Source organism: Molothrus aeneus, chromosome 6 (genome assembly GCF_037042795.1).
Source record: "Molothrus aeneus isolate 106 chromosome 6, BPBGC_Maene_1.0, whole genome shotgun sequence".
In the NCBI taxonomy this organism is placed as follows: Eukaryota; Metazoa; Chordata; class Aves; order Passeriformes; family Icteridae; genus Molothrus; species Molothrus aeneus.
This window is the reverse complement of record NC_089651.1, coordinates 27,536,627-27,563,560: the sequence shown is the minus strand read 5'-3', so window position 1 is coordinate 27,563,560 and position 26,934 is coordinate 27,536,627. Positions and strand designations below refer to the sequence as shown.

Genomic DNA, 26,934 nt, shown 5'->3' with positions numbered 1-26,934 from the left:
GGGTAAGTAAGCAGCAATTCAGCAGTGCAGACCAAATGTCACAAATGGGGAAGAGGGAGAGATTTTTTATGAGGCCACCAAACATTCTCCTATGATAAACCTTACTTTCCTTCAAATTTGAAGACTGATATTAAGATGTTGCACAACTACAGTATGGGGGGGAAAACAGTATAATTGCAAGCATTGAGTGTTTCACAAAAGAGACCTCTCTTCTATGTTCTGGACTGTAGCACCCTGCAATTCTTTGGATAAGCAAATTCTCACTCTGTTTATATTTCTCAATGATTAAAATTAATATAAAATACTTCCCCTGTTAAAAAGGGGATTTGAAACCTATGACTTAAAAGATTTCCTCATCAAATATCTAATGGCTGTGTTGCTGTCATTTTGAAATAGTTACACATTTGGTCCTTGGCAGCCTGTGATCTGTGTTCCAGCCAGCTCTCCACATACATTTTGCACAATCTGTCACCAGTATGAGACAGAAGGAAACATTCCATGTTTCCAGTGGAAACAGGAAACTGGAGGAGTACATGCTGGGGTTTTTTTGGGTTTGGTTTTTTTTTTTTGGTCACTGAATTTTGTCCCCCTCATCGTCTTTCTTTGCTTTTCTCTGTTGCCTCCTGTTCCTTGTTCTCAGGTGTACTATGTCAAATACTAAATCTTGAGTTAACTTCTGGCAGGCAGCCATTTCTCAAAGTTTCTCAAAGCCATTTCTTCTGTCCTACCATTCACTCCACTCAAAAAAAAAAAAGACAAAAAAATCCCCCTGTCCTTGTTTTGCACCAGTTTGGTAATATATTCTCTCCTGTTACAGTTGTGTACAAACTCTGGCACATTTAGAGATCTCAAACATTAACAAGGCATTTTGACCTCCACTGATACAAAGACTTCACATTCATCCCTCTTTGCTCAGTACTACACACACTATAGTATAGTCACACTGTACACCTGTAGTATGAAAGCAGCTATTTAGCATCCCATTCCATAGGGAATTTTCTGCAGGTAGAATAGGGAGGTAAATATTCCTTGTTTCAGTGCCCCCAGAGGACAAGTCCCAGAATCTACCTGCTGTATTAAGATCACAGTAACTCTTAACCCCAGTTCAAACCCCAAAACATGTGCAGCTCAACAATACAGCTGTGCACATTTCAGTAAATGGGTTGCTAGCCAGAGCAAAGGAGAAAACAAATATTCTACATGAGCAGAAAATGTTCAACTGCCAGAGTCAGTTCTGTTTCCCTTTTACCATGTGCTCTATTCAACATCTATGTTATTCAGTATTTAAATTTTTTTAATGTCCTTACCTATCTAATCTTGTCTTTTCTACCAATAATGTATTCAAAGGATGCCAAGAATAGCAGATATGGTGGGAGAGTTGTTTGTTGAGTACATCTGAACAAGCATCTTATTCTAGATCTTACTGCTTATCTATTTAGGGATTCACCAGAAAGGATAATACCAGGAGATGATTACTGAATAACCTATTAGGTCAGCCATCTCTGTGCCTCTCATGGATATATAACAGAGCAAGTTTCTTAAATACAGTTTGTAAAAGTAATTGTAAGTACAAGTAAATCTATCAACCACTCATCTTCAGAAATGCATCTCTCCTCAGAACAGCACGTTTAACTTCGTTCTGGCCACTACTACTTTAAAAAGTACTTTGGAGTTTTTCCACATGAAAGAAACAAGCTTAGTAGAAGAGCTGAAGAAAACACAGCTGAAAGAAGCCCCAGTAACTGTTTACAGACATAGAAGACATTGTTATTTTCCCTCGAGAACAGTACAAGGACTGCTAGTCTTGGACTTCAGCAGAGAGAACGTAGGTAAATAACTAGAGAAACCTTAACATTAAGTTCTTGAGGAAAGAATCAGCTTCTACAAAATACTACAAGATCAGTGTCTCTGGGTACATACAATGCTGCGTTAGTCACTGATCATCAAAAGTCCTAGGAAGGTTTCAGTCAATGCTCATTTTGCACAAGGAATGGATCTGAATGTACAGTTCAGTCTCAGAAGGACTACAAAAAAAAGAATATGATATAAGTTGCTATGCTAAAATAGGAGTTTATATGGGAATAAAACTAAAAGGAGATGAGGACATATTGGTAAAAGGAAAAGAAATAATTTCTTTTAGAGGAGGGCAAGGGAATTCTTCTGTAGACAGTGGAACAGAAAACAAAGTGGAAGTATGTACATAGTCCCATGTCTCCATGGGAATTTGAGAAGAATGAAAGCATAAAAGTGAGGAGGGGCAGCAGGAAAGTTAATTGCTTGCAGAGATTCAGCACAGACTAACTTCTCTGGCTAAAGGAAGAAGACATTTGGAATCATGGAACTCAAGTGCTACAACTGATTGCAACTTTAAAACCAGAATACAAATTTCTAGATACAAATTCAGAGAAGGCTTTTCTTTCGAAAAAGTAGTAAGTAATATATAATAAACACTAATAAAATAGTAGAGGGATTTCTAAGAAGACTGCTCAGTAGGAATATTGATTCCCCAGCTGAATATTTGACAGTGAAATGGCATCAATTCTTATTAAACGTGTAGGTATTCATTTATTCATTCATTCTGTCCCTCTAAAAATAACATGCCCTGTTCATCAGGAACAGTGGTGGTGGTCTACCTTCCACTTGTTTGACATCAAAAGCTTTGCTTTTCAAGCTCTACTTTCCACTCTTCTTTGAGGCACCTGCTGCCTTTCCTTGCCAGGTGCTCAAGCTACTTTTGGGACTGCTGTCATACAGCTGCTAAGCCATTTGGCTATGTTACCATTTGCAGTTTATATCCATCTCCAACCAGGCTTGCCTGCCACTGTGGTAATTGAAGCCATCCCAAGGGAGCTCAAGGCACAGCACAATCCAATGCAACTGGCTGAAAATCTGACCACCAAGTTTTCTACTTGGTGATGTGATGAAACAATGCATTTCATGATTATCCTAGCAATTTTATTGATGCTTTGAACAAATATTTTATTCTGAACTTCTACTAGAGTATATGCTCAGTAAAACCAGCTGAAGTATTTCAGAATGTTTCATTCCACAAAAGAGGCATCCAACCACCTCTTCTTAAAAACACAAGAGGACAAAATATTTTGAGCTTTGAAAACCTTTATCACATAGAAATTGCATGTTTCCAGCCAGCTTTAATATTGGGACCAAGTTTAATAGTGATGTAGGTCTGAATGCCTCTTACAGAAAAAGCCAGGTCTTTTCAGAGGTAACATTGCTATTTTCCAGCACAAGTGGCAGTGCCACTGGGCATCACACTAGCATCATCTTACCAACACACTGCCTAGTTATTTTCTAAAACCCTTTTATAACTGATGAGATCTGTTGATATATTCTTGTTTGCCATAAATATGAACGTGTAAATATGATAAAAGGACAGAGTAGTTTTTGACCACAAATCATTTTTTGTGCCCATGCAGTTTATAAGAAAATTAATTTGGTTTAGCTGTGTTTATGCTTTCTTCTCTCTGGTCATTTTCAAAACTTGAATATCAGTATACTTGCAGAAGAAGCAACCTGGAGGCATATTACATAGACTACAGAAGAAGCAAACTGTTGGCCCATTAAGCTAATTATTTATACCCATAATGCAATTGAGGGAATAATGCTTTCCCAAACAGGAAACATATACACTGTTTCACCTGCATGTTTCCATGTAAAACAAACTTATCTGCCCACAACATCTGCACAAGGAGTACTGCAAACCAATTTCTAAACTACCACAATTAGATTGAGTTTTATCTATAAAAATATTCATCAAATCATTTCAAAGAAAAAATAAATCCAAGAAATTCACCCAAGCAAGCTAATAGGCCAATTACTCATGATTAATGGCATGTCATGTTTGTATAGAAATTTAACAAGGGCAGGATATTCTTCAGGATGATGACATTACAACTGGGACAGTTCTTCCCTTCTTCTCTTAACTCAGATAAAAGAGTTCTGCTGTCATAAAACCTTTTTATCAGCTATCTAAAATGGAAAAGGAGAAGTCACTGTGCAAAGTCTGGAGTCCAAAATTCCTTATGACTCACCTGTAACTGTAAGTTTCCTAAAAGTGAAAGGTGTCAGCCAAATGAAATAGGATACATTTCCAACATTAAAGATGAAATTTATGCTCCAAAATGTAAGCCAAGGCAAATTCTGTCAATACAACAACGTATGAGAGTCTTGACTTCAGGCCAGATTTCTGCTGCCTGCTTTGATATCTTCAACGTTTAATCTACTCTGTGCAAATCACTACTATGCACGTTGGGAGTTCACGGTAAAATCCAAAAGCAGTGCAAGATCAGACAATGAAGAGTCATCGTGTTCCAAATTACTACCACTGTCAAGTGTCCTTGGATTTAGAAGGATGTTCCAGAAAAGAGATAAAGAAAGATATGCATATACTGCATATACTACCAGCAAAGGAAACCAGTGGATTTCAACAAGATACATCTTGGGCTCTCACAGAAGTCTTAAAAGACACTTTTTAGTTCTTCCAGTGCACTAGGACTGCTATTTAACCACAGCATAGGTCTTCTGACTCTTCATAACTTTAAGGGCTCTTCCTCCTTGACTATGTTTTTATCATCTGTCATGTCCCCCTCATATGCAAGTCTTCTGGTTTCTGGGCACATACAGTCACCTAGTCTCACCATACAAGAATATGATTTCACATGGAATATAGTTCTTATTCACCATGTAAACTCCTTATTTCCTCATGTTTTTAAAAATCAGCAGAAAATCCCTCCAAAGATTGACACAGCAAGAGTTATTATTTTAAGGTCGGTAACGTTGCAAGATAGGCAAAAAGGGGGTTCTAGTTGTCCTCAAAACCAGCTGGTTTGGACAACAGAAGTGAAGATCTGCTATTCTCCTACTTCTAATGACTTTTTTTAGGTTACTGTCTTACAGGCTAGAAGGCACCTGGTAGCACACATTACAATTGGATGTACATTCTAGAATAAGCCTTAAGATGGGATATCTCAAAAATATGTGGGTAAGATAAGTGCCCTTCATGGAAACGAAGCAAAAAAGAATATCAAAAGAAGAAGGAAGGCATCAAGGACTAGACTGTAAAAAAAAAAAACCCAAACAATTGCATGACAAATATTAGACTCCTCACTCATACTGGGACTCTGGTACCCTCCTTCAGTGTTGATGCTGGGCTCTAGTATAATTTTTCCATTCAGACAATGCCTTGCTTCACCTGAAGTCCAACTGCAAGATACCAAACAGCAGGACTGTATTCAAAGGGAATATGTATCAAAAGAAAGCATTCGAGATGTTATTTGTTTCTTACAAGGGCTCAGCTTTTGATGATGCCACAAGACATCTGGTGAGGGATAAGACCTTCAGAATTTAGCCCAGTGAGATTTTAAAAGGACTGAAGGGAGGAGAATCACCAAATATATCAAGAGACACAACAAGGGTGAAGTACCTTTGTCGGAGATTTTTGAGTTATGCTTTTGTTTGTAACTATCTGAAACAGAGAAAGAAATAGAGGGTGAAACTTACATGGGGGAAAAGAAGACAAAAGGCAGAGAAGCCAGAAAAAGAGAAAGAAAAGATAAGAGATGATTTATTAAAGGGCAAAGGAAAGTAGAGTCTTGTCGAGAACTTAATTTTATTTCCTTCATGCAAAAACACCAAGAGCATCAGCAGCAGGTGGCAAACATGCAAGTCAGAGAGCAGCAGAATATTTTGCTGTAATATATGAAGCCCTGAGTGCACTGAGCTGGTAGGACCAGGCTGGAAGCAGAATAAGCTGTCTGGTTGCTACTTACTGTCACAAACATAGGGTTTGTCATGATCATCCTGGGAGGCAGCATCATTCCGTCTCCTGCCCCCTCCAGATCCCCGAGCCTGCAAGGACAAGAGGAATGTTAGCATTATTCCATCACTCCCCAGGTCTCCTTGCACCCCACACCCTCCTATGAAAGATGTGCAGTATAAACTAAACAGATCCTCAGCTTCCATACAGGTTCTCAAAGTGGTCTTGACCCTCCATCTCCTAAGATGTGCTCTGTGTTAATGGACCTTGTAAAGCAATGGAGATCCTCTCCACAGATGGCTCATACTGTTCATCCATAGCAGTAGTTACTGCCAGCACATATTCAGTCGAGTATCATCACACATTCATTTGTGAAGATGTTCAAATACCTTGCTGAACTGAATATGAACGAATGAATAGATGAACAGGTGTTGAAGAATATACACAAACATTAAATCAGCCAGAAAACAGGCCTCAAATAAAAGAGAGGTCAAATTATTTCCTTCAGTATTTTCAAAGGGTCACTGTTTGTGTTGCTATGTTTTGTTTTCTAGCTGAAAAGCAGTGTGTTGAAATGGCCTTCTGGGACAAAGATATTGTGGCTAATTATAAAATGGAGCTTTGGTCAGTTAGTGGAAAAGATTAGATAATGTGGCTACCTGCAATAACAGAAATTACCCAGAAATGTCTCTCTGCAGTTCTGTGTTCCTAAAATGGACCAAACTGGCAGCTATAGAAACTGAAAAACTTTGTTTCTCCACAGCACAGACTGCTCTGTCTTGAGCTCCAGGGCTGAGAGTGGAATTCAGCATCAAAACTACTCAATCCTGACCCTTCTCAGCTGAGATGCCAACAAGGAAACAGCTCATATCTGCCCAGTGCTGGAGTTGTGATGTGAAACTGGGAACTGAGCCAAGGCCTTCAATTCTTTCATGTTCACTAATGTAGAGTCTGTAAATGACAATAATTTTAGACTTGATCTTTGTTTGAGGAAGTGATCACAGGTGGATGGCTAAATAGTTCTTTATTAATTCTCCTAATTACTCTATTCCTGGAAAAAATGATAGAATTTCTTCTGCTGGTCCTCTTATTAAGCTGTTAATATTTCTCACTCTAGACAAGGCCACCTGACTCAAATCCTGCAAGCCTTTTCATGTGAAAATACGAAAAGGACAGAGCTTTGTTAGGTAAAGCTGAAGAAGGTGTAGAAATCCTGAGAATATTCGCACTCAGCCATAAAGGGGCCATAGAAACTTTTCTCTCCTATGAGCTTGGAACAGAACTAGCACTATTAGAAATGTGTTCCACTGGATATTTAAAGAGAAGTAATAAGGAACAGTTTTACACTGGCCTGACAAAGTCTGTTAAAACTGGGATTTATAAAAACTTAACATGTTATTTCCCTGGGATTGCTCAGGTCTAACTCTTAAACACAGTCCCAAAGGAGAGACATGGATTTGCAGCTATCTGGATGGGGTAAATACTATTATGTATGACAAGGATAACTCTGCCTTCTGCAAAGACCTCTGTGCAGTCCAGCACACATGTGCAGAGCAAGATCTGTAAGGGTGAACTGAAAAGCAGTTTCACCCTAGAAATGGCCTCAGCAACAAATGTTTGGTGGAAGCTTCTTTACTGACTGTATCATATAAAATCATCTTACTAGTCTGCACTATTTTCTCTCTGACTGCCAGCTCTTTAAACCCCCTCTGGGCAATGAAATCAATCCCAGGCTAGTTCTTTTCTTCCCTTACTACTGCTAAATGTTCTGCAAGCTGAATTTCAGTCCATGGCAGCTCCTCCACAACCCTCAACTCATCAGGGAATCTTCACATAGACAAGTGATTGGCCCTTATAAATATTTCTGCTGGCACCCAGATTAGGATCCAATTTCCCCATTTTACCAGCTGCATTGGTTTTTCAGGGCTATGAAAAAGATGTAAAGTCTTATATTTGTCACTAGTCAGTAGCTCTGACTCTATTCACACTCTGAGAACATACCTGTTGAGTAAGAAGGTAATATTTTACATAGGTACGTTTCAGAATATGATACTAATTTGTTTCTCAGCATTTTGCTTGTCTTACAGTCAGCTGTTCCCTTTCAAAGTGTTCTCTACAGAAATGCAGGGGCACAGCATTCATGGCATGACCACGTGTCAGAGACACTTTTTCATGCAATGAACAGAGGGGAGATTTTTCAAGTCAATGACTTTCAATGGGACTTGGGTTCCTAAATGTGCTTGGTGCCTTTGAAATTGTCCCACGGGATATCCAGCTGATGAGCAGACAATCTGTGCAGGTGCATCTGCGTACATCTCATATCTCCTAGAAAACCACCCTGCCAGCTCCTACCACATTGCCCCTGTCCAGCAAAAACACTAGAAATCTCTTTCTGTAGATCTACCTCTTCAGCCTTCAGTGTCCTTCCTATGCCCCCATGATTTCATGAGCTAGCCTTGAGGGGACAGGAAACCAAGCAGCTGCCCCAGAGGCACTGAACTGAACGCCCCGTGCTTGCTATCTGTGCTCCAGGCTGTTGAATTCAGTCATCCACAGCTGCCTTTATTCTCCTGACAGGATGCAGCAAAGACTACAAGACTTGACGTGTGAGGCCTGGACCCATGGCCCAGCAGCCTTGAAGCAGCCAGTGAGAGTAGCCAAAAAGATAGATGGAGAGTCCAGGATTAAAAATAAAATCATGCTGTAGGGAAAGGAAGGGGCATGTGCAATTTTGAAAGTCCAGAGCAGTAATTCCATTGCATTAATCCTGCGTTTATGCTGTTAGTCCTTCTCACTCCTCTGAATCCCCAAAGGTCACACTCCACACGATCTTGTTTCCTATGCATTCCTTCCCCTTTTCTGCCCTCTAAAACTACCCTAACCAAGTCCTTCCTAGAAACAAAGAGCAGCCCAGGTTTCATGTCACCTAATTTTAAATCCTTAGCCTCAATTCCCTATACTGAGTCAGGCTAGAAAAGGGCTGCCTTTAGGAAACTGGCAAAGCTCTTGTGACCAGATGCAATTCAGGCTTACCAGTTTTCAACAGCTAGATAACCTGGCCACAATTTTGAAATTCTAATTTCTACTACATTTTGCTTTGGTTATTGATGCCATCAAATAAAACGAAACATTACTTGAAGTATGTGGTATTATTCAGACTTCTCTTTTTTGCACTGAAAGAAGCCAGGGCACTAGCAGAGCAGGAGTTAGTTGCAAGAAAAAAGCAAGCAATCCTGCTGCTTCTGTACTTAATAGGGGGCAAGTTCTAGGGCAGAAAATAAAATATAAATGCATGCTTCAAAATGAATGGGACATCTAGTACCCTCCAACTCCTTTCCTTAGAGTAACAGAGAAAAAATTCTGGAACATTTTCCTGAACGGGGAAGCAAAATCTTGCACGTAACACTAACTTCAGGACTTTGTTTGTACAGGTCTGGGACATATGAATACACCAAATCCCATTCTCCTGAGCGGTATATTTCTTCTATCTCTTCCCTCCCTTTCACTCACCCTATCCAGCATGTGCAATTTACATGAGAGCAACTTATTAGAAAAGAGTTGTTAGCCTGGAATATTAGTTGATTGCTACAGTCAAGCTTATGTGCATGTATTGATTCTATCTCCTGGTTTTGGTTACTGGTTCATACAAATCTTCTGAAACTTACATTTTTCTGGAAAATTTTTTTCCAGGTGGGGGTCTTTGGCTAAGAAAGAAAGAAAGAAAGAAACTGGTTCAGGTGATTTTGAGAATAAGGAAGATGATATATATACTTATCCAATTATTAAAGTGCTTTGATCTTATATTAAAGGACTTAAGCTCCAAAATAAAGAGGAGCAGAAAACTGAAACAACACAACAACCAAAGAGGAAACCAAAAGAGAGGGTCTGATGCATAAGTACATTGCAAGTATTCAATGTGGTTTCATGTCTTTTATTAAAAAACTATTATATTCTGCTCATTTGGCCTAAAATGTGGCCCTTCTTGCTTGACTTCTATAAACACATCAAAAGGTACATCTAGAGCTCCTGTGCCCCTGCAGCATCCACTGGAGCCAAAGAGAGATGAAAAAGCTCAAAATTTCTGAGACTTGTGTTCACATTTATTTAGATGCCTAGCTTACGGGCCCACAATTGAAAATGTTGATTCCATTATTTAACTGGTACCCTGATGAATTGTGAAGACATCTTAGGTAAGAGAAGGGACACAGAGTCCCCTAAGGATAAAATTTTGCCCTTTTCAAGCAAATGGAAGATTTGCCATGGGCTCAAGAGAGCCAGTGTCAACCACAAAATGCTACCCTGGAGAAAGTTGCAAAACTTATTAACACTGTTCAAGTTACTTCTTATTAATACTTTTTTGGCTGTCATAACTGAATTTGCTGCTTTTCTGTAATTAGTAAAGGTTTTTTTAAGGAGCATTGTAATAGCAGGATGTCATGATAGTTATTACAGTTTACATTACAATTGTAAATACAACACTAAAATAAATTTTCTCCAAATTTTTACTCTCAAAATAGTCCTTTTCTTTCACAGCAATTCACAAAAGTAAACTGAAAAAATATTAAAAATCTATTACATATGACTGAAAATTACCTATAGTGTAATCACTATCAGATATTCATGGATAAATACTTTGCATACATAATACACATGAGAAATATACACTATATTTCTGCAGAGGTTTGTTTCCCTCCTTTCCATTCCAATAAACTCTCCACTTACCCGTCCTCTAGGCCTGTTCTTTCGTTTTGGAATATCTTCTTCCAAGTCTTCTTCCTCGTTCACTTCATCTGCATTTTCATCATTTTCTAAAACCCTCTGTGGTTGAACAACAAACAGGAATGGTTAGAAGAAAAAAGGAGGACACACAAAACCAACTACTGCTCTTTACCACAGTGACTGTGGCTTATTACAGTTGATATAAAGCCAAATCACATCCCAGTACCCCTGCTTCTCTCTACCAAAGCAAAATTTTCTCTCTTTTCCACCCTAAGATCTCCAGGGAATTCCTACTGAAAAACTACTACTGATATCAGTCAACTATGATAAAAAGGTTCCTAAGAACAAATACTGGCAGCACTGAGCACCAATATTCCAAGACAAAACAAATAGTAGTATGCATAACTGCAGGCCCTGTCTGGGAATTTGTTTGCCTGGGCTTTTTATTTTCATTTGTTGCAATTTAAATTATTTTGTTTTCTTCTAATGTTGAGAGTGTACTTCAGGAATATAAAACCAGTGGTTTCCCCCTTGGTAGCTCACAATCTTCTCTCTTGAGCAAAAATAGAGAAAATTACTCCATATATTCCAGAATGGATCTAGAAAGCCATGTTTTGTAGGGCTTGCACCACAGGTACAACTCTAATCTGGAAGCAGAAAGTTTGTTGAATGAGAATGCTGAGGAATTACAGCTCACAAAACTGTGAGATGCCTAGGCCCAGGCAATTTCAATCTTTTAATTTGACCTTTTGAAATGTAACTTCTACAGAACCAAACACAGGCTGGCTGTCCTGCATGAAAACATGTACAAGTCAGATGTCACATGGAAAAAAGCCAGACAAATCTCCACAATACTAATGTGAGAAGAAGTCCCATTGACATTCCCTCAAACCCTTGGCATGTCTGCTAGAAATACAGAAGTTGGCCCCAGCCACTCCTGTCATTTATGGTGCTGCGCCATTTTGCAAGGGACTAATCTGGAATCACTAACTTTCCTTTGCCATACTAACATTCATTTAAATGACAGCCTCAATGCAGAGTCAAATAGTGACATCAAAGTGATAGGAATGTTCTTCAGTCTTACTGTATTTGTCCCTTCTCTCTAATTTCTACTTTAAAGCTATTTGAGAGCCAGCACATGGGGAACAGGAGAAAATCAGTCTCTTTCTCTCTTTTCCACATACCTCAAGCACCAAATTCTGAATTTGTGGGAAAGAATACAACAGAAATTTCAACTTTCAAAAAGTCTGTATTTAGAAGATCAGTTACAAAAGTTTATTCTTACTTTATCAACTAAATTTCTAAGACTAATACTGGTCAGTGCATTTCAAACAAGTTGTAGCACATGACAAGAATCAAGTGTTTTGCTTCTTCTATTTTTGAATATCAGGAGGCTATTAATGAGCTCTGACCATCATGAACTACAATTTCACATAATACTGGAGGTACTAAATACTGAAGGGTGTAAAAGTTAAACAGGTTCCGGTTCTGCATACATTAATTGAATTCACTTAGGACTGAAGTGCTTGAAAAATGTACATGAGGAGACTTTAAGAATGTAGGTAAGAAAATAAGCAAACTTCCTGATGTGAGTTTGTATTTTTCCATTTCTTCATATCTTAAAGTATCTCAAAAAATCCCCAACAAAAGAGGGGCAACCACATTGTATTTGGGAGGGAAAGAAGCTAATTTACAACAATTATACTACACAACAGTTAAGAGAAATATTACAAACCACTTTCTTCCCATAAAATTGAAGCATCAATTTAGGAAAGAGATAATATGTAACCAAGTGTGAATTTGGTGACAATGCCAGAGTAATTACTTTTATCCTTGATAGAAGGGGCATAACCTTTCTGCTTCATGGTCAGAAGGCTACTCTAACTCTTCTCAAACTCTCTTCTCCATCAACCAATGGAGATACACATTCAATACCAATTTACTGCAGGGTAAAATTCTCAATCATGTTACATACCAACTGTACTGCAGGTCCCAATACCTGCATCTGTTTAGCAGGGAGAACCCTTATATGTTTTAGCAGAGTAACTTTTCTTTTCCTATTATGTCTTTCTAAAAGTTTCCCAGCCCTAGGTAATTTGGTGCAGCCAAGCACCAAGTTGTCTTCTCCTGACAGATACTGTGAATTTGGGAGGGTGGCAAGTGGCTGGGTCTGAGGTGGGAATTACAATGATGTCTATCCCACCTGCTCACTCTTACCACCTGTTTGACAGGAAATGTGTTTTTTGGGATGCTGTGTTTTTGGCCAATGGATATTCAGACTTTAATATTGGCATTTAACCTGGCCATTGGGACATGGACACGCCTCTGAGAACACGGGGTTAAAAGCAGAGCTCTCCCCTGGGAGGGGTCTCTTGGGTTTCCGGCGGGAAAGAGTTCGGGTCTCTGCTCCGGCCCAGCTGCTGGCTGGGCAGGGGGAGGGGAAAGCCATGTGGCCGAGAGAGGTAGGCCTGAGCCCGGGGGTGGAAGGGTGGAAGAGAGAGAGAGAGAGACACCGGGAGCCATCGGGCAGCCCCCCTGAGAGACACAGAGAGAGAGAGAGAGAGAGAGCCGCTGCCTGGGACTGTAACCTTGAAGCTTGATAAACATGGGCCTGTACCGGCAGCACGGCTGGGACGGAGAAGAGGGGGGGTTCAGCCGGCCGCTTGTAGGAGCTTTTAACCCCTTTTTGGAGAATGAGAACTTTACAGAACATTGACCTCTCCTAGAAGATAGAGTGGAAGATGAGGAAGGAAATGGGCCAGTGTGAGAGAGGTCTGGGCGAGTGAGAGATAGTAGAAGAATAGAGAAGAATCCTAGTGGGAAGAGATGATGGAGTAGCTTTTGCTGGACTCTTTTTGTATAGCCATGGACAGAACCATGTTCCTTGTGATACAGAGACTGCATTCTAGGGGGAGGCAATGGCCTCAGAACCAAGAGGGTTCAGTGTTGATGCCCCTCGGCCCCAGGGGGTGAAAATATGGGGGGGACAGGTGTCCCAAAGGAGAGATTGTGGGGACAGGTGTCCCAAAGGAGAGATGGACAGACCCATGTTCCTTGTGATACAGAGACTGCTCAGTGTTGATGCCCCTCGGCCCCAGGGGGTGAAAAAATATGGGGGGGACAGGTGTCCCAAAGGAGAGATTGTGGGGACAGGTGTCCCAAAGGAGAGACTGTGCCTTTTTTGGATCAGGACAGAGCATCCTTAAAAGACAACCCTAGAAGCAGTTCTGGTCCGTGTTCAGTGGTGAGAGCACTGGACATGAAAAGGAAGAAGTCACGATGGCAGATGTTCTCCAGGCAGTGCCACGAGTGACACAGAAACACACGAGGCTTCAGCTGTGTTTCCAGGGGAAGCCCATGGCACAAGAAGGACTCCTCTCCTCTTGATGAACTGAGGATTGATTGTCTAAAAGGTGGTGCTGGACCGAGAGTTGGTGATTTGAGGAACCAAATGTATTGTGTTGGAAATTTGGTGGGGGGAGGAGGAAATGCACTTGTGAAGTTTTCATTTTCCCTGTGTGTGTGTTCCTTTTTATCTGTAGTTGTAGAGTAGTTAATAAAGTTCTGGTTCTTTTTCCCTAAGTAGGAGCCTGCTTTGCTTATTCCTGGTCACATCTCACAGCAGAAACCAGGGAGAAGGTATCTTCATGGGGGCACTGGCATTGTGCCAGTGTCAAACCATGACACCACCATTGAGGCTGGGCCCTTTAGAGTTACAGCACAGACAAGTACGCAAAGGAACAAAGGAGAGATTTGCAATCTCTTATTTGTCATACCGATGAAGGCACTGATTGTGATTTTCATCTGGCACAGTCTAGCTGCCAGGTGCCAAAGTACACACTGAAAGCTGCCTACTAGTGAAGGCTTTGGCAATCATTGTTCTACAGACTGAATCCAGATAAGCTATGCTAGTATAAAATAAAGCAGCAAGACATGCCTTTTGCATCTGTTCTGATGAAACTAGCATCCAGTTGACAGGTCACAGCTACAGCAGTTTAGCTGAAAATCTGTTCTGTTTTTTTTTGCACTGTTCTGCAATGCCTGGATTTTGTCACTTCCACCATCTCTGAGGTCTCTTTCCTCAGACCGCTACTGGGGATCATTTGGGAGCTCAGATCACACAGCAACATTCAAAGGCACTTGTCAATTTCATAAGGATGCTGCACCATGACTTCTTGTGACCTTGAAAGCAGGTAAAAACAGACCTTTGGTAAGAGCTCTCAGCTTCATAGACCCAGATATACTACTGAAGAAGCAAACACAGAGCAGGGCTCATGCCAAGCTTTTCCCCTTTCCATGAGCATGGCATGCTTCCTCTTTGATGGTGCTCTTTTGCCAGTGGAACTGGGAATGGGAGACCCAATTGTGCTGCCCTTGCCTGTGCAAAATTTCTATACAAATAGAGCAGTAGGACTGAACTCCAGGTAATACAGATCTGATGTTTATGTTTTTCTGCTTCATTTTGCATGGGACTGACCCCTCAAATTTTTACTACTTTTAGGTATAGATGCAACATTTTGTATCTCACCCAAAATTACCAAATTTGACACAGTGCTAATAACTCTCACTAAAAATCCCTAAAAAGACTCATGACACAATGGTGTTTTAGCATCAGCAAAGATGTGCTGCTGTTGGACAGGCCCACTTTCCTAGTGATTTAAGATGTTTTAAAAGTGCCATATACAAGAACCCTTTATACTAGCTGAATTCCTTCTTTAACAAACCTACAATTGTGTTTTGGTTTTTAATTGTTGAAGGATTAAATTAAATTCTGACAATTTCCATAACCATAATGCATGTGAAAAGGCAATATTTTTCATACTGCCTAACTAATAATAATTGAAATATTTAAGATTAAATCTTGTTTTAGATATTTGTTTTTCTTTAATACCTCCAGAAGGCCATGTACTATTAAAAAAAAAAAAAAAAACAGGCAAGGCAATGACATGTTTTAATCTACAGCAGCTGTAAATCCAAATTGAAATCCATGAAACTCACTTTAAATGTGAACCATTAAAATTCAGTTTATAGTTGGGATCCACCTCAGCTTCTCAGTTTTTTTATGTAATTATCTCATAGTGCTGCAAAATAAGTTCCAACACAGGACCTGAGCAGAACAGTTAAGCAACAAAGATTCTTGTGACAAGAGAAGCGTGTGAGATACTGATATCATTTTGAGCATCACAGCATAGCACAAAGGTTTGATAACATTTTGGCAGTAGAATGACACAACTATCAACAGATACACTGTTTTGCCACAGGACAAAAGACTCTTAGACTTAGAGACAAATTGTAAAATCCAGCCTGATGTCAGGGCATGGGGCTCTCCCTTACCTGGATTTCTTGTATAGTGTCTTCCTCTTTAGTGTCTGTTTTTTTCTCTATTGCCTCTCCACGCAGCAAGGCTTCCAGAGTTGTACTTTCTGAGGTGAACCCATCTTTTTTCAGAGGCAGATCAACTTCTGAAAAACAAAACACACTCACTGTGTGTCTCCCCCAAAGGGCTAACAAGAAGAAGGACAGAGATGTCAAGCAGATGATGAACAGACTTTCAAACTTGTTTCTATCTGGAAAGGAAGATCTTCAAGTTCATTTAACCACTAAGAAACTCCATTTATGATTAATTTCTATCCTACTGAAAACCTGATATCTTTTCATTTTCTGTGCTTGTTTACAGGAAAAAAAGGCTGGATATATTTTGTCAGGAGGAAATAAATGGGGGGGGAAATCCTTCTTCTTTGTGTAAACTCCCTATGCTTTAAATAAAGAACAAAACCACAACTTTTTAAGATACTGAAATTACAAATATGAAGACTCTGATCTCCTGAAGAAGAAAAGTAGTTTAATGCAATTTAGCATCTGGCACAGTTTATATAGCACAGCTTCGATCCTCCTTCTCCTACACCAGGGCATGTTCCACATGTGGAAAAACAGAAAGTGGGGGGGGGCAGTGCTGAGACCTTACTTTGAAAAACAAAGAGATGTGTCTTGAATCTCCCTGCAATACTGACTAGATAAAATCCCTGGTTGGCTCTAGCTGGCAGTACTAGAAAGAAACCCAGTTATGAGTGCAGAATCCTGCTCATAAAATGGGACAACACCCAGTCACTGCAGGAAGAGCCACAGGCTGGCTTGGAAACAGGCTGGGGACACAGCTCCAAAGACACAGGATTTATGAGGAAGTTTGATGCAACTTGCTGGAGAAGTGAAGGAGCAGAGCCTTATTCCCCTTTCAAATGGGGGAATAAGGCTGCCACTAGATTATGAAGCAATGCAGCAGACAGGCAAATACAGTATGTTAACTTTAGCAAGATGTTAAAATATACCTGGGAAATAATCCAGTTTTCCTTGTACACCCTAGCTTCTACTCCACTCATACAGGGGCTCATTTAGAGCAATCCCCTGGCAAGGAAATATCCTGCACATGTCTTACCTGACACTGCCAGGCATGGATTTTTAAAGTACTCCCTCCCTTCTAAAATGAATTCCTTTCTCTACACCGTTATATTTTCAAGTAATAATGTACAAGAATGATGCTTACAAATCAGCATCTGGTGTCCTTAATTCACAGTTCTGTCTGCTTATGCTTTAAGAACTGTGTTTTGTTCCCCAGTCTGCCTGAAACTCCCTGTCTTTCTATCACAATGAGCTGTAAATTCTGCAGGGCAGAAATTAATGTGGTTTTAAAGTCTCAAATCACTCCTGCAAACCAAATAATGAATGAGCACTTCCACCTGGGACAGTAACGTATAATCTGTTTCTTGGGGGCAGTTGCATCCCATGAATATGTTTGTTCTATACATGAAAAACTTTCAGTTATCAAATGATTCAAAGTCCCTGATCTGTACTTCCACAATGTACTTCCTCCAGTCTTCTGAAGTGGGAGAGCATTGCTCAGCCAATAACCACAGAAAATCCAGCAGAAATTCCAGAAAAAGCTATTCTATTCATGGAGGGAAAGGCTGGGTACAAACCATGCAGAAAAACCAAACCACTGAGATTTTAAAGGAAACTCCCAGGACAACCCACACAATGGGATGGGGTCAACTGTGAATTGATCCCCCTTCTCATTACAAGGAGCTCTATTCAATCAGGCCTCTGTTTTCAGCATTAAGCTCGGCATACATATCCCATTATGGCCCCTTCCCCAACTTCTCCCTTGCTTGAGCTATAAAAAAGACAGAAAAGTCAAAAGAAAATCATACAGATTGAATTTCCCTGTATGAATGCCTAGTACCTCCCTCTGGATCCACACATTTCAATGGAAAGAAGAGATTTTTGATGTGATTTATGTGCAAATCCCAATGCTTGAATCTGTAGTCACTGAGGAACCTCCATAATCATCTCTGGATGTGGGCTTGGCTTGGGTTCATAGTCCTGTGCTTGGGTGCAAAAGGGCATTTGCTCTGTATTTAGAACCTTGAGGGATTGCAAACCCCAAGGGATCATCATATATTCAGCAAGCAAAGAAGCTTCAAGCAAGCTCAAGGGCATTGGAAACAAACATGTCCTCACTGTGACAAGCTCTGCCTGTCTCTGGATACCAATACATTCAGCAAATGAATGCATTAGAAAAGGAAATGAGCAAGGAAAGGCTGAGGGATAAGTGGAACATATATGAAGGTGGAGCTACTCTCCATTTGTTCCAGAGATATCAAAACCTAAGTTTGAAAAGAGGGAAAGGTAGGTTTTAAGGTCAAAACAGGCAGCTGTCTTTAACAGGCATGGTTGTTCTGTGTGGCACTGCTACTTCCCAACAACAACACTCCAGGAGGACTTTTCATCCAAAACTCTCAGAGCATTTTCTAATTACTAAATTTAACATCCCACTGACAAGGTGTTGTAAGGTAATATTTTTATTCACAGTTGATGGGGAGACTGAATCACCAAGAAGTTAAGTTAGTGAGCTGGGCATCCAGGGAAAATAAACTCAGTGTCTGCCTCCCATTTTCCCCCTAAGCTGACTGCCATTGAACTCCTTCATTTTCTTCTCCGTTGGTAGCTTCTATGAATGCACTTTAATTCCTAAATAGCTCTAGAATGTGGGAAAAAGCAGACACTGTCTTATCTGGAATGTAAAGTCTACAGCATAAAAACCTTCAGAGGTCCAAAGACAACCCTTCATAATGAATTCAGTCTCTGTAATAAATCCAATCCTTCCTGAAGATGGGTAGTCTGTAAAGGGTACAGTAATGAAGACAGGAAATTATGTTTCCAAACCCGTTTTTGAATCCCCCCAGATGAAACTCTTCTAAAATCGAAAAGATAGTTCAGTTAACCTACAGAAATAGTTAAACACTACCAGGGATCATTAAATGAATTTCACTAAATCCCTTATTTTCTCTTAGCTATTGAACAATCCATGATTTTCCCACAAAAGAAAGAGAAGTATCTTTTACTCTTATACCAGTACCCTAAAGAAAACTGAGGAGTCAACTCAAAACCTGAAATTTAGTTTTCATGTGAAAGATCAAGGCCTTCCCAATACTATGGGAGCTGCTATTTGGAACTAAGGTGGGGTCTGTTCCACTCACTGTCCTGCTTATGAAGGTACCAGCCAGTGCCTGAAGCTTCAAACAAGGCCAGAGGGAGACTCTTCTGGGCTTAAGAAATTAAACTGTGGCCTTGTGCTTGCCTCTACTCTGATATTGCTCATGCCACACTATGCAGTCACCTCACAAGTTACTGTAGAAGCTGTGAACATCTGCCACGAGAGAAATGCAAAAGAACTTACCCACGCTAATGCTGTGTTTCATCCTGAGAGATAAATGCAGTATCCCTTCCAGTTATTCTAAATCTGTCTCTTCTGAGAATACACAGAATAGCCCAGCCTTTTCTGAATTTTGATACACTTTTACCTCAATGTTTTCCCACCTGATAGAGTCCAACAGTTTAACTATGGTTTGAAAGAAGGAGTGCTTTACTTTATCTGTTGCCCGCCCCCTTGCTCTTACTGGGGAAAATAGAAGTTCTTGACAAAATTTTTTGTAGTTTCTTTTAATTCCTCTCCTTTCAAGGATAAAGAGTCGCAATCTTTTCTATTACTCTGCTGTGGGAAGTTTTCCATATGCTCCTGACAAACTTCTCTGAACTTTCCCTCATTATACACCAGTCTTCCCAAGATACTGCATCTGGCATTTTCAGATGAAACCACATCCCCCATTTAAAGAAATGAATTATGGTGTTCTTTAGATTATTCCTCGGACTGTGTCTTTCAATGGTCAAGTTATTTATTAAGCAGAAGAATTAGGAATCTTGTAATGGGGACAAGAACTTCCCATAAGGAATACATTCCAACACTCAGGTACATATTATAATGCCCATGCCTCTGTCCACTCTCCAAGCATATTGACATCTCCCCAGAGTGCTCTGCACAGACCTTCCCGGCCATGATTGCTCTCAATAACTTCATAGTATGTGCAAATCTTTGTAGTTGACAAGGTATTCCCACTCTGCAGCTTGTTCATTACTGCATTACACAACACAGGAGCAAGCACTAAAACTTGATGCACCAGCTATAAGCCCTTATCTACAATGGAAGTTTTTTCTTCCATTATCTTTTATTTCAAAAGTTTTGATCCAAGACAGTTCTCAATTTCTCTTTGGAGACATAACAAAGGTCTTCAGAATGTTTAAGAGAATTGTCATCCCTCCACCTATTAGTTTTTTACTAATCATGTAAAGAATTTTGAGAAAGTAGTGAAACATGCTTTTCTTTGGAAGGAAAAATGTAGTTGGTTAGAGTCACCTATATCATCGTTTCCCAGGTGCTTTACTGCTTATATGTAATTACAGTTTCAATCAATTTCTCAGATGTTCATGTAGAATTTATGTGTCTTTAAATCTTTGAATCACATCCAAATCCTTTTTAAATATAGGTAATAGCATTGCTACCCACTAATTGTTCTAGAATCATTGTAACTTCTAGTTTGTATCACAAGCTCTTCTTCAAACGTTACAATTTCAGAGAACATAATCTTTATTACAAGTAATAACTACCAGTAAAGTCACTATAATTAAAAGATTACTCTTTAATATGAAAATTTTAAGAAGGTTTGGAGATAAATTTCCTTCTGATTAGTACCGTAAATACAATAGCACATGGTTAATATAGCAGAAACAAGAAGTAGTAAGAACTATACAAAATGGAAATGTCAAATCAACAAAAATCATCAATGAAAAATAAAATGTTATTTAAGAATTCTTCCTGTTTTAGTAAACCATCATATTCTTGGTGCCACAGCTAAATATTGTGCATATATTATAATTCAAATGTGTGTGTGTGCATATAATTATAACTTACGTTTCTTAACTTGGCAGAGTCCCTTTCATAGTGATTAAATTAACATGGTTATTTCTGCTTACCAGCTCAGTGCAGCAACCTCTCTGTTTATTAAGGTCCTGAGATTGCAGTGGTAGAATCTGAACAAGCATCCATGCCAGTATCATTCCTGTATCTGTTTTCTATTGAACTGTTGCCTCCAAAAGAAGCACATTTTCACAAATCCCACAAAATGGTGGGATTTTTCAAGTTTCAATTTGCCAAAATAGCAAAATAGCTGCAAATTCCTGTCCTTAAATAAGCTACATTTGGTTTACAACGCATTGAGAGCTAAGCAACTTTTCAGTGTCTCTTTGAAACATAAATTAAAAACAATCATCCCTTTTTCTATACAGTGCAATGTATTTGTTTTACAATGGATCATTTCCATCTCCACAGTAGCAGCTGCCACCCAAACCATCATCTCTGTGCACTCGTAAGCAGCTCCATTTCCAGTTCTAATTGGAAACAGAGATACTTATTGGGTGAGTTCCAGCATGATCTATCACGCCAGAGACAGCTACTATGCAAACCAAAGCAATCCGGCTTCCAAAAACCCTCTTAGACAAACACTGACTTTGCACATAGATTCTTGCGTTTTTGTTTCTTGGTGCCATTCTTTTGGAATATAGAAAGTGTCAGAGGAAACTATACATTACGAGTCCATGAAGTGTTGTTTAGGATGGATAAATCCAAGGATATTACCTTAATAACCACTACCTCTTTAAAATCATATAGGTGGTCTAAAAAAGCCACCTAATTCACAGTAAACAGAACTACTGCTGAGTGAATGCAGCCACTAAGCTCATTAAGAGGATGTGGCAGGATGTGTCTGAAAGTGCAGTGCAGTGGCTCAGCAAGCAATTAAATCCCATGACAGTTTAAAATGAGAATCCATCAGTGTCACAAGAGTGTGAAGCCTCAGCATCTCTGCTGTTCCCACCCCCCGCATTTTATTTATTATGGCGTTTCGGGAACATGTGAAGTCAAAAAGATTATAATGAAATATGCCATATAAAACCAGATTAAGCCTGCTCTTCTTTGGGGAAATATGCAGAGAGAGAAGCTGTCTGTTAACTGTCGAGTTTGCAAAAGATACCATCTTTTGGGATGGTGCTCTCTGCCAGCAGACAGAGTGCCCCAGGGGAAATGGTGGTGAAAAACCCAGACAAGCAGCATCCATCCATCCATCATACGCTCATCTCCACATCTCCAAGGCACAAATATAGCGGTAGAGTGCAAAGGGTGGGGGCAGGGGGATGGAATCCCTTAAGAAAGAATGGAGAGACAATGCCTTATGTGAATAGCTGCATTCTGTAGCTTTTCTGTGCAGGCACGGCCAGACTCTCCTTAGCTTGTTTGCTTGCTTGTTGTGTCCATGGCCAGTACAGTGACTTATTAGCACCCTTGGAACTGATATATTCACAGCAGTGACCAGAACCAGGCATACTAAAGGCAGGGCTCTGCCCCTGCCAGCACAGCGCACCACAGCCCTTCACTCCTGCAGATCCAGATCTCCAAAACCCTTCTTCCATTACACCACATCCTGCTATTCCAGGGGCAGATGCTTGTGTTATTGCTACTATGATTTAATGCTGATCTTCCATGGCCCCTGATATCCCATCCTTTTCTCTCAACACTCCTGCAATTCAGCACCCATCTGCAGCAAACTTGTCACTGCCAGTTCTACACATACATGATCCACAGAACCTCCTGTCAGCCCAGCCCTGGGCCTCCCCTGGGACAGATCACTGATAACACAGACTCTCACAATGAGTCCATAAAGCCAAACAAACGTCCCTAGAGAGTAGTAAACATCAAATTCACTTTATTTTTAGTCCAAGCTGCAAAATAGCCATGCTGTACTAGAGATTGTAAGGCTACTCCAGTAATTATTTGTCTCTCCCACTAAACCCACTCTAAACTTCATGTATATTATTTCACTCTCAAGGTAAACTGGGCTGTGAGAACAAGAATCCAACCACTGACAATGATAAACCACTTCTAGAAGACCACTTGAAAATATTAGAGTATATATTTCCACAGAAACAAACCATTTTGAATGGGAAAAACAGTTTAGAGGACTCTCTATCCTGTAAAGCTCTGACATTAATCTTAGCAGATGTTTGAAATTTTAGGCACTACTGAGGTTTGCTCTACGGAGAACAGGAAGACTGGAAAATACCAATGTCTCCCTAGCACCTCCTCATGGAAGTCTGCTAGTGACATGATGAGGTTGGGGTAGAGCAGAGGAGGGGGAGAAAGGGAAGACAGAGGAAGACCTAATGTGGGTGGGACTGTACACTTTTTTAGCCTGAGCATAACTGCAGCAATATCAGAAGACAACTTTGAGTTTTGAGACTGGGATTCAATTGAAAGCTTCTATCAGCCCCTAGTTAAAATATGTCCCAGGAAGCTACAAGAACACAGGAGGGAGAAATAGGGCTGCTGAAAACTGCAGAGGCCCTTAAACATAAGGTTAAGCATTGTTTAGTTTAACCCACTATCAAAATGTGGTCTTTACAAGCAGTTGTATATCTCTGGCAGACTAGAATGCCTCTATAAAATCTCTCTCTCAAAAAAAAAAAAAACAAAAACCACAAAACAAAACAGCCCTCTTGTCAGCTGTCTCTTGGAAGTTTTCTACAGATTTATTTCTCAGCACAGATATACATCATTGTCACATGTAATAAGTTGTACCTGCTTCTCAAAGACTGCCAAATTACAGCATCAGACTAAATGCTGGATCAAGTAACTACCCTCAGGGCTGAAATCATCTCCATTCAGAAATATCTCCATTCAATAGCATTTTGCTAGCACTCATTTTTGTTCTGGTAACTCTTGCATTTGTGTTCTAGATGGGCTTACACTGCACCACAACTTCTGCAGCAACACTGTAGGCACTATCAAGGGGCAGAGGCAAGATAACTGCTACAATTTAGAGAAAAATATTAAGTAAGAAAACCTATTCCTTTGGGCTTTGTGTCACCCTAACAGGGCTTCTAGTCTGTTGGGAGTAAAATAATAACTTGGGCTATCTATCTGTAAATGGGCATATAGAATCACTCACACGGACAGATAGACGATGGGCATTTTGGCCCCTCCAAAGTACCAGAATTAAGTAATTAACCAGACAGTTATCACCAAACACCAGTCCCCCCTCCCCACGGGTGGGATAGTCATGCCCACATTGCACACTCTGCAAAGGGTAACAGGGAATGGACCTCCACCTCAAGTAACTGCACTGGATGTGACAGAACTGAATAAAAACACTTGTACTGCACACGAACTCATACATAAACCATGTGTGGAGCCAGCCATGCCAACCTTCCTGCAAATTCTGTGAGATTCTGCATAGCTTCTCGTCCTTATCGAGGACAGTGGAGGGGATACCTTTAGTAACAGATAAATCTCTGTAATGCAGTTATCTCTCAGCTGCAGTGCACAAGCATCCCAATTAATTCAGTCCAGGCCTAGCAGAGCCGGCACTAAGCCAGAGCTGATAAACCTGCCAGAGCCAATCTGAGTCCTGCAGGGATCCTTTGGAACAGCTCTGTGCGTTCTGGTGCTCTGTGCTGAGGGGGTTTGTGCTCAGCTCTGCCTGGCTCTGCATGAGGGGCAGCTCTGCTGGCAAGGCCTCTCTAACCCCCAGAGTTCTGGGGAGCTGGCAGAGACCCCTGCTCACCCCCAGGCATCAGCAGGACTGTGGCAGGGCTTATCAGAGCGCTCAGCCTGATGCCAGCTGTGCCAGCCCTAAGCTGCGTGGCCCCTGCAGAGCTGCCATGTGCGGGAGGGCAGCATAGCCCTGCCCGAGGCTCAGCCACACCAGGCACAGCTGGGGCACCTTCCCTGGCTCACTGGCTACTGAACTGCACACACCAATGGAGAACAGCAAGGCCACAGCAAAGTGGCAATGATTTGAGGATGGGAAAGGGAGCAACCACCCCAGATGCTGCCTTTGGCATCTCTGCTGTCCCACCAAGTGATGCTGAGCCAAATTCTAACAGAGACATTCTCTGCTTTTCCATCATCTGTCAAATGGAGATAGTCTTCACCTATCCTCTGGGGTTTGGTAAGGCTTGTTTAATATTAATAGGCATCCAGGCATTCAAATAAAATGCACCAAAAATGCAAGGTGGTCTTACAGGCTCTCACAAAGACAGATTTGAACACATTTTCTTTCCAGACAAGAAAAACACGCAAAAAGTAGGACTATTTCCACAGATAGCAGATTTCAGTGGCCAATTCACAAATTCCAAAGGACAAAGATAATATTTACTCCTATGTTAAGATACATCTGACAGATGAAGTTATATAAGTGAGAAATGTTATTATAAGAAGGAAGGCTTGTAATAGAAAAATGGCATGAGATGCTAGTAGGTAGCCTTTCAAAAATGGGAAAGAACAAAGCAAATTATCTCTGAGATGCTCAGATCTCTTGCCACAAAAAGGCAAGCAATTTCAAGAGGCCTATAAAGGGTTTAGACAAAAAGGTGAACTCTAGAATTAATAACAGAATGGTAAACAGGAAGATTAATGGCACCAGGGAAAATGCAGATGGTGAAGCCCAGCCTGCAGGCTCAGCAAGCCTCTGAATAGGGAGGGGGAAAAAAGGCAAGGTGTAAACAAGGTGACCTTCAAAGCCACGGGAATGCCTGCCAACAGGCCAGCCAGAGGGCATCCCGAGACACAGCTGTGCCATCTGGGGGAGGCTGTCTCATGACAACGGGAACAAGATTTGTCTTTTTCAGAATTTGCAGGGAGGCAATACGGGTAGTGGCAGAAAATATGACCATGCATCCAGAAGTGGCACAATTAAATGCACAGGTAGGAAAAGGATGCCTTCCATTTTCTAAAGAATATACAAAAGAATTCCCTGAATATCCCCAGTCAGAAGGGTCTTGTGCCCACTTATAAAGCCTGCTCAAGCAAGGCGTGGGAAAGGAGAAACTGGTTTTCACCAAACAAATGTTTTCCTTGAGGGTTTATGCTTTAAGTTTATGGTAAGAAGGAAAAAAAATGCCAAAAAAACCTCAGCACATACTGCAAAGCAGCTCTGTAAGCCCATGATGGTATAAATTTTCCCCATCTTGGCATAAGTCTGTTCACTCCAGATGGCACATTTGGGTTGAAAGCAGGTAAAGATTTCTCAGGGAGCTCGATGTCCAGTATTTACAGAGTTCCCTTGCTCTGCCTCAGTGCTTAGTTGGTCCTTCTGTATGCCTGGGTGATCTCAATTCTTTGCCTACAGTAAAAACTGAGAGAGAGAAATCTCCTACCACAATTCTGCAGGGAAGCCTGGCTCTGTCAGGCCTGATGCTTAGATCATTGTGATCAACCAGGAAAATTAAAAGGTAAATGCAATCACATGTTTTTTTTAAATGCATCAATCAAACACCACAGTGAGGCAGTGCTGAGGGGAACAATGCTATCTCTACATAAGCCTTCTACAGAATAAGCCAAACATGAGCTCTAATAATATCCAGAAGCAAGAATATTAGGGGAAAACAGAATAAAAAACAACATTACAGATCACTGTGGGAAAAAAGCAGACCCTAGCAATCAGAGTACAGCAGGTAGTATATTCACACATCTTTTTTTCTTTCAGCCTGGCTCCAAGTACATCAAATCTGAGTATTTCAGGCAAAAAGTGAAACCAGCTAATTCAGTGCTGGATGTGCAAACAGACATGTCTGAATGTGTTTTCTTCTGATGGGCTGCATACCAATGAAGATATTGCCATGACCTCTGGTTTCACAGCAGGAACCACAGGTGCTGGATGAGGTCAGGCAGCTCATGCAAAGCCTGCACAGCCCCGTGCTGTTACATCAAGAAGGCTTGACTCAAGTGAGTTTGACTGGCAGCAGGAGCTGCCATCGTGGCTCTGGGCATCAGTACACACCTGTATCCAGAAAGTCCCATCATGTGGCTCTGTTGATTGCTTTTTGAATAGAACAGGAATGGAGAGACAAGGTACACATCTGAAAACATTAATGTGGCAGTGAGGAAGGAATCAGAAAAAAAGGAAGAAAAATAGCAAGATGGAGGAAAGGTACTATATTCCTTCTCCCTGTCTGCTGCAGCTAACTAGGGCATGCTTGTTCTGAAAACTGCTACA

At 40.7% G+C, this 26,934-nt stretch overlaps 1 protein-coding gene across 3 annotated transcripts in view; it reads right to left on the bottom strand.

The window, feature by feature from the left end:
* The window catches only part of DPF3 (double PHD fingers 3), a 179,290-nt gene that overhangs the window by 44,818 nt on the left and 107,538 nt on the right, over positions 1–26,934 (bottom strand). Inside the window, exons 5-8 of one of the 3 annotated variants that reach the window (XM_066552404.1) lie at positions 15,830–15,957; positions 10,499–10,594; positions 5,790–5,868; positions 5,444–5,485 (exon numbers count right to left, since the gene is read on the bottom strand). In XM_066552404.1, coding sequence (XP_066408501.1) covers positions 5,444–5,485; positions 5,790–5,868; positions 10,499–10,594; positions 15,830–15,957 — 345 coding nt within the window. Of the gene's footprint in view, positions 1–5,443; positions 5,486–5,789; positions 5,869–9,441; positions 9,481–10,498; positions 10,595–15,829; positions 15,958–26,934 lie in introns of all 3 variants that reach the window. The other 2 variants (XM_066552402.1, XM_066552403.1) reach the window with 2 other exon arrangements.